Raw genomic sequence first — 8,756 nt, forward strand, 5'->3', positions numbered from 1 at the left:
TTTAAAATATTTAAATCACTTTTGAATTGTGAGTACTTAAATAAAACACATAAATATTATTATAATTTATATTAAGTTAAAATTATTATTATTTAACAATATTATTTAGTATTTTCTATACACTAATTGAAGTTTTATATTAGTTAATGAAATATAAATAGTATAATGTATTAACAATTTTTAATTGATTATAAGTGTGAATTAAAATCATATATATATATATATTAATTTGAGAAACAGATGCAAAAAATTTAAAACTATTTAGAGAAATGAAAAAGTATTTTATTGTTGTTCATATTTATTTATTTTATTACTATAGGCCTCTCAAATCTCCTATACTCTCACTGTTTGCTTTAATGAAACACGAATATCCGATTTTGCTCTTTTCATTTTCGAAATTATTTTTTAATAAAAATTTCAAAATTTCAAAATTTCAAAATTTCAAAATTTTAAAAAAAGTTTCAAAATTTCAAATTATACGCTATAATTTTACTTAGTTGTAATGAGTCATACTTCGTTCTACTGGGTAATATCGATGTCAAGTTATACTGAGTACTACTGAATGTAGTTATATCGAGTTATACTGAGTACTACTGAATGTAATTGTACTGATTTATACTGAGTTATACTGAGTACTACCAAGTGTAGTTATACCAGATTATTATTAGTTATACTAAGTACTACTGAGTGTAGTTATTCCGAGTTATTTCGATTGTACTAAGTACTACTAAATATTACTAGTACTACTAATAAGTTAGTTATACAGAGTTCGACTGAGTTAGTTATACCATTTTATTAGATTATGTTAGGAAACAAAAGGGCAAAACGGTAAATGTTTTAATTTTAACACTAAAAATAAATCAATTTATTAAAAAAAATAGACTGGTCCTTGTGAGATTGAGTTATGAGATTTGGGGGCACCAAAGGAGTTGTCTCCTCTCCCGATGATGAATCCACAAGGCCATTCCTAACCTGATTTCGAACCTCCTCCGACGATACCTTCGAGTCCTCGGTTACCTCCAAACTGAATCGATGGTCCATGGGCCGAACTTTACGATCCGGTGCCGTCAGACTCATCGTACCGATAACAACGACCATGAGTTGCTTTAAAGGTGGAGACTTTGATGCTGAACCTGATTGTCAATGATGTTTATCCGCACAACTTTGGTCATCGTCCCCATCAGGTAGAATAACTAAAGAGAGAAACTTTGCAATTGCTTTAAAGGTGGAGACTTTGTTGCTGCTTTGATGCTCATATATGAGATTACTCAATTGCAAGTTTTGATTTTTTTTGCCTCGTGGATCTGCTCATATCTCCTTTGCTGTAAAGTGTTGATTTTTACTGTTTTTGTGTTGATGGGTCTTGAAACTTATGTATGTGTTGGTGTTTTGTGTTCAGTGTCTGGACTTTCTGGAGATGCGGCAACTGCACCTGCCCAAGTCTACGTGGGAATGGGTTTGCTCGCTGGCTCCACCGTTACTTACGTCCTGTGTCATTAGCTATTTGACTGCACTTTGATTGGAGTAGTGTGATGAATGAAGAAGATAATAGAGAAAAACAGGAACAACCATTCTCATTGGTTAGATACTGTCTTCACTCTATTTATGGGTCTTAATCATAAAGAATGACATAATCTCTTGACATGTGTTGTGAAACTGAACAATAGCTAGATTGGTGTAATTGATGGGTTCTTTTTTTATATACCATGTTGGACTGGTCAGGAAGTGGTGACATGGCTACAAGTAAAGGGGAGCTCTTGAGAGCTACTGCTGTGGAAGAGGATACTTCTTCGCTTCCTCTACCGACGCTGCTTAAACCAGAGCTCAAGCATGGAAAGAAACCTCTTTTCGATCTCATGGAGGCTATTAGAGAGATAAAGGTCAGAACTTTTGATCCGTATGATTCGTTTTGTGTGTGTATGATACCAAAGGCTTAAACTTTAACTTGTTAATGTATTTGACTTATAAGTAGAGTGAGTGAGGAGAGGACGATCTGGACTCATCATATATTCATGAGAAAAACACTTTTCTAATTAGATGAGCTTTCCTGTGAGGATGCTTTGAGGGAGAACGTTGGTGCATTTATGAACGCCTTATTGCTAGCAAAAGCCTGCCGGATTGAAAAAGAGTAATAAGTCCATACCCCAAGCTTATACTTTTGTATGTTGATCTTTGTTTTGGATGATTTGAGTGGTTACTCTTTAACTAAACAATGTTAAAAAAAAAAAATTAAGAACCTCCCATTGGAGCACAAAATCAAGGTATTTCTTAACTAGGATTCTTAATTACATTTAATTAATAAAATAACCATTAAGAAATCCTAAGTGGGGTTGTGGGTTAATCATGCTCTCACTCATAGCCAGTAACTACATACTCACTTCTTGGTTTTCTTTATAGTCGAAATCGGCAAAAGACTTCTGCGTTCACGTCTCCTCTAATTTCTGTATTTTCATGCAAATGTGTTAAGTTAGGTGAAGTGCTAAGTAGTGAAATGTGAAATCCTCGTCATTTTATGTTCTTTTCTCCTTTTTTAGATTAATTATTGAATTCCTTTTAAGTATTTAATAATTTTGTTTAATTTGTATTGAATGGTTATTTCCCGTAATCGGAGTGAAAAAGCATATGATACCATGTGCATTTTGTTTTCTTTCCAAAATAGTGTGTATGTAGTTACTAAGTCGTTCTCTGAAGTTCAAAGAAATATTTTTTATTGATATATAAATTAACCCTGTAATGTCTTTCCTTTGATCAGATTTGGCGATGATGGACAGGAAGTGGTGTTCTCTGACGTTTCTGACAAGTATTTGCCTGATATTATTTCTCCTTGGCTCTTATGCTGCTTACGAGCATTTTCGTCGTGTTGATGCTCGAGAAGACAACGAAAAACATTATGTGACACTGCAAGTAGAAGCTTCCAACGCCACAGGACGACCCATTCCTGAAACCCTTTTTGGGATCTTCTTTGAGGTTTAACACAGTTTCATGACTTTTCTGGCTTTTTTATGCTGTCACCAAAAATTATATTCAAACGAATCTTGGACTTACTCTGATTTTCTTGTATTTTTTTACATAGTTTGATGCTTTAAGTATCAATGTAACTCTTTATAAAACTAAATCTCAAGTAATTCTTGACAGGAAATCAATCATGCTGGAGCAGGTGGACTGTGGGCTGAACTTGTTAGCAACAGAGGTTTTTGTCTGAATTTTAACTTTATTTCCTGTAACATTTTTCACGAAAAAAGAATGGTGAAAATAACAAAACTAAACTCATTGTTAAATCTTTTGCTCCAGGATTTGAAGCTGGTGGACAAATCATTCCTTCCAGTATCTGGCCTTGGTCCATTATTGGAGATGAATCAACCATATCTGTAGTTACAGACCGCTCTTCATGTTTTGAGCGCAACAAAATTGCACTTAGAATGGAAGTGCTTTGTAACAGCAGTGGTTGTCCATCAGAAGGAGTCGGGGTTTATAACCCGGGTTACTGGGGCATGGTACGTTTCATACTTTGCTATTTTCTCTGATGATAAATATAAAATTTCTATTCACTTCCATTTTTTTTGTAGAACATTGAAAAAGGAAAGAAATACAAAGTGACCCTGTATGTGCGTTCCACTGGGGACATCGATGTGTCTGTGTCTTTGACAAGCTCGAATGGATCACTAACTCTTGCATCAGAGCAGATTATGTAAGAGCGAAACTTTCAAAGTCTTGTTTTAATAGTTTCCTAGTATTTTTTCAAGACTGGTTTGTTTATCATTTTTTTTTACTTCTTGCAGAGCTTTGGCTTCTGAGGTTTCAAAATGGACAAAGAAGGAAATGCTTTTGGAGGCAAATGGAACAGATGATGGCGCAAGGCTTCAATTGACAACTACCAAAAATGGTTCAATCTGGTTTGATCAAGTCTCAGCCATGCCTGTGGATACTTATAAGGTAGGTTTGTTTACTTCTTTGAGAAACAGCCTAGAGTAATCAAGCTACTAATTCATATTTTTGGTTCGGTCACAGGGACATGGTTTTAGGAATGATCTTTTCCAAATGATGGTTGATCTCAAACCTCGTTTCATCCGTTTCCCTGGTAATCGATCTAAAGTGCAAAAACACCATTTCACTTCATGTTATCTTTAGTAATATATGAATTAATTAGATGAAATAAGCTAAAAGACTTATTAATATTTTTGCGAGTCTTTTTTATGATTTTTTTTTTTTGTGAAATAAGCTAAAATACTTATAAAGTATTTTCTTGAGTTAGGTGGTTGTTATGTGGAGGGTGATTCGTTAAGCAACGCATTCCAGTGGAAAAAAACCGTGGGAGCTTGGGAAGAGAGGCCTGGCCACTTTGGTGATGTTTGGAACTACTGGACAGATGATGGTCTTGGCCACTTTGAGTTCTTCCAAGTAAAAATATTCTACCTTTTCTGTAACCATGCATATTTAAGTGTTTAATCATTCACCTAATTTTAATTTTTTCCAACCAAAATATTCTTGCAGCTGGCTGAAGATCTCGGTGCAGCTCCAATATGGGTGTTTAACAGTGGTAACTCTTCAGTTAACTATATCTTTAACACTTCTTCTTACTTTCACTACTACATGTATTAACCTCTTTGAAACTGTTGCAGGAATCAGTCATCATGATCAAGTTGAAACCGCACGTATCATGCCGTTTGTTCAAGTATTCTCATGAAACTCTTTCTTTTTAAGTTTAAGAGAGTGATTGTGGTTCACTAGTGAGGCAGTGACAAAACTAAAAATGTGATCTCTTTCTATTTTGTTTGGTTTCAGGAAGCGCTAGATGGTATTGAGTTTGCTCGTGGTGATGCTAATTCAACATGGGGATCAGTTCGAGCTGCAATGGGACATCCAAAGCCTTTTGGCCTTAAATATGTTGCTGTTGGGAATGAAGATTGTGGGAAAAAATACTACAAAGGTTTTTAACCTTTACCTACCTAATGAAGATAAAGGAGCTTTTGATCATATACTAAATTAGATACACAATTTTATTTTTGTTCAGGAAACTACCTTGAGTTCTATAACGCTATCAAGAAAGCCTATCCAGACATCAAAATCATCTCCAACTGCGATGGATCGTCTCAACCACTCGATCACCCTGCTGATTACTATGATTATCACGTAAAAAACACATACACAAAACGTACGTTTATGCTTGTAATCAAACTGTGCTTACTTATGCATCTCCTTTTTTTGTTCCAGGTTTATACTCTTGCCAAGGAGTTGTTTTCCATGTCCCATATGTTTGACAAAACGTCGCGTGATGGTCCAAAGGTGATACAGAAAAGATCTTCATATTTAACATAACAAAACCTATTCTTGTAATGATGAAGCTTTTGTTTTTGGATATCATAGGCTTTTGTTAGTGAATACGCTGTGAACATAACAGATGCTAATACTGGAAACCTTCTAGCTGCTCTTGGTGAAGCAGGTTTCCTCCTTGGTTTGGAAAAGAACAGGTTTTTTCTTACACAACTTTTTCTCGTCTTTCTCCGGTTTAGACCACCACATAACAAAAGTTTTTTTTTACATTTACTCTCCTTGTTTTTTGTTTGCAGTGATGTTGTAGGAATGGTAAGCTATGCACCTCTCTTCGTTAACACAAACGACAGAAGGTATGTGTATCTCTCTCACTTTAGTTACATTGAATGGTTTAGTCAGAAATCATCAAAGACGTTTTGCGTTGTTTTTATTTATTTATCAGGTGGTTGCCAGATGCTATAGTTTTCAACTCGTCTCATTTGTATGGAACACCAAGCTATTGGGTCCAACAGTTCTTCACAGAGTCAAGTGGAGCAACTCTTCTCAGCTCTACTATGGAGGGAAACTCTTCTTATGTTGAAGCATCTGCCATATCCTTCCAAAGCAATGGCTCTGATTACATACAGATTAAGGTTTTACGTTGTTTCTCAAGTGTAATTATTTTACAGATTTTGAGTTTGAAAAATGAATGTTGTGGGTTGATATCCCTATATATATTTGCAGGCTGTTAACTTTGCAAACGTGACAGTAGAGCTGAAGGTAAAGATGACTGGATTGGACTCGAGCAACACGAAAGCTTCTGCAAAAAAGAAGAAAGTACTTACATCTGCCAGTGTGATGGATGAGAACTCCTTCTCCAACCCAGAGATGGTAAGACTGGTTGCAGTACCGGCCTCATATTCGTTTAATTACTAAACCAATTTTTTCTTATTGGTTTCCTGCAGATTAAGCCACAAGAAAGCATAGGGGTGATGTCGGAGGGGAACTTCACGTTTGTTCTCCCTCCCTACTCCTTTTCGTCATTCGATATTTAGTGTCACTAGACGTTGTAGACTCTAAGTTTTATACAACAATGAGTGCGTGAATGATATGATTACATATCAATAATATGACGTTACATTCTATTTGATTCCACACATTATACCAAACGGGAACATGTGTCTTTAACCTTTTGACCAAACAGTTTACTCCAAATTGCCTTGGAGATATTTATCATGATTCTTGATCATCCATCAAAACTGCTAAAAGCCACATGAGTTCTTGTCTAGAAACAGAGGAAAACACACAAAACTAACCTGAACAGAACAAGATTCCATTGAGTACATACCAAACATTTAACCTTTTCATTACTTGAAAGTTTACTAATGGACCAAACACAAAACATAAGTGACTGGAAAGAAAAAAAAAAACTAAATCACTGCTTCTCATGAACATTATCAGAAACCATATGATACGTATAAGGGGATGAGGTGGCAAATGCACGTGAGTACGAACAGATCACATGGGGATGGGGCTGAGCTGGCTGCTCTCCAACTTGCTGCTGACTCTTTTTATTTAAGCTGTAGTTTGCTAGAGAGAAAGGTCATCGAGAGTTTGAGTGAATAATCAGAGAGAGATGTAGAGAGATCTTAGGGAGATGGATTTGTAGTCGGTTTCTCTTGTAAAATCACTATTTCTCTCAATACAATCAGTATTTCATCTTTAGATCATTGTTTTCACTTCTACTCGTAACAAACTTGGTATCAGAGCAAGCAACGATCGGGGAACAAAAGTGTGTTGGCGATGGCGACTGGGGTTGACAGAGCCAAACGAATCACAGCGATTGAAGGGAAGATCGAATCCACGGCAGATCGCATAATCGAGATGATGAACGAGATGATGAGGATGATGGCCATGGGGTTTGAGAAGCTCGATCTGAGGAAGGAAGATCAGACCGGGGAGAAGGATCGGCTAGAGGCAGGGCCGATAACTTCTGGATCTTATGCAATGGATCAAGTGATGGATCGATCACAACAGTGTGTGAGGAAGCTGACACCGTTGGTTGTGGAGCAACAGCTGGAAAGGAACACAGAGACGTTCCGAGAGCCGGCCATGGTTGTCCAAGAGCGGATGAGCAGATCTTCAAACCTGGAGTGGTTTGAGAAGCAATTGATCGAAATTGCTGGGGAGAGTGGTATCTCGTTGGAGGAGTTGGAAGAGACACGAGGCATGACGGGTTATGTGAGGTTGAACCCGCCAGTGACAAAGCTGGAGGATAAGAACGAGAATCATGTGTTCTTGTTGGATGAGGTGATTCACGTAGTGACATGTGAGAATGTTGCAGAAGGAGAAGAATCTCCAGCGACCATGATAGATCTGCTCGAGAAAGTTCCATCGGTTGAGCAAAGAGACAAAGCGAGGAAGAAGAAGAAGAGGTGGAAGATACCTCTTGTGGGGATTGAAAATAATTTAGGGAAGGGTTTGGAACTTGAAGGGAATGGTGATAAATCTGTTGACTGTGAGGAACCTTGGCTTAGTTTTGTTGATTCAAAGAGAAGTGATAAGCATCAATGTGAGAGAGGAGAACAAATGGAGGCTGTAATGAACTCGTATGCATGCCACATGCTCGATAAAATGCACCTGAGAGGGAAGAAAGTTAAAATGAATATTAAGAAGGAGTTTACTCAGTCTAAGAGATGTAAATACCAAGCTGAGAAGGTTAACTCAGAGATGGCTGAATTCCAGAGGAAGAACAGGTCTAGGAGTCAAAGAAATAGTTTAATGAAGTGTTGGAAAAGAGTAAGATGTCTGTTGCTGTCTACTCACCAAAGATGCAGGCTGTTGAAGTTCATAAAGAAGAAGAAAGGGAGAATGAAGGTGGAGTATGGCAAGGAGAGGATTAAGGACGTCCGTACCTTAATGAATACACAGCTCGCAAGTGGATACCCCATGGTGAAGAAGGAGCGTACCAAATGGAGGGAATGCAAGTTCAGACACAAGCAAAAGAAGCTAAGGAAAATTATTGAGGAAAGATTTTTAATCTACTTGGGTTGTAAAGTGATGCATCCACATGAGCTTGTGAAGCTAAAAGGTGAGTGGCGACCAGCTGCCATTATGAGAAGAGGATCAAAGTTGAAATGTGTAGCTCATGGGAAGCTTCTCTCGGGAAGGCTGGTACTTATGGATACAAAGGAGCAAGACAAGACAGAAATGGAGTTTGGAAGGAAGAGAATCCAGTACAACCTATCAAGACAGATCGACAAGAGAGGTAATCTGAGTGCTTGCTTATGGAATTCTGAGCTTGAGCATGCACTGTCTAGGAAGAAATTGAGATGGTGTAAGAGAAGTCATCGTAAAGAAGCCTGCTTGTGCTGTGTAAAACTGCCACTGTTACAAAATCTGGTGAAGCAGAATGAAAAGTTATTCTCTATCAAGATGGAGACGAGAGACAAGTCAAAGCAGGGATGTGTCGGGCTTGTCTTTCTGAAGATGATTTACCTCGAAAG

The 8,756-nt window shown here is 37.3% G+C and overlaps 1 protein-coding gene across 1 annotated transcript; it reads left to right on the forward strand.

The window, feature by feature from the left end:
- The first annotated feature begins 889 nt into the window (after positions 1-889).
- On the forward strand, positions 890-6,395 carry LOC106366489 (alpha-L-arabinofuranosidase 2). The gene is given in 22 exon segments (XM_048739749.1): positions 890-1,184; positions 1,400-1,580; positions 1,723-1,880; positions 2,038-2,105; positions 2,107-2,128; positions 2,753-2,967; positions 3,136-3,190; positions 3,292-3,494; positions 3,567-3,688; positions 3,780-3,933; positions 4,009-4,078; positions 4,253-4,398; positions 4,492-4,537; positions 4,620-4,672; positions 4,783-4,927; positions 5,012-5,130; positions 5,212-5,283; positions 5,365-5,468; positions 5,568-5,624; positions 5,714-5,903; positions 5,995-6,141; positions 6,216-6,395. Coding segments are annotated over 19 exon segments (2,031 nt in total). The 5' UTR covers positions 890-1,184; positions 1,400-1,580; positions 1,723-1,880; positions 2,038-2,084; the 3' UTR covers positions 6,306-6,395.
- Positions 6,396-8,756: the final 2,361 nt, after the last annotated feature.

Source organism: Brassica napus, chromosome A9, assembly GCF_020379485.1.
Source record: "Brassica napus cultivar Da-Ae chromosome A9, Da-Ae, whole genome shotgun sequence".
NCBI lineage: Eukaryota > Viridiplantae > Streptophyta > Magnoliopsida > Brassicales > Brassicaceae > Brassica > Brassica napus.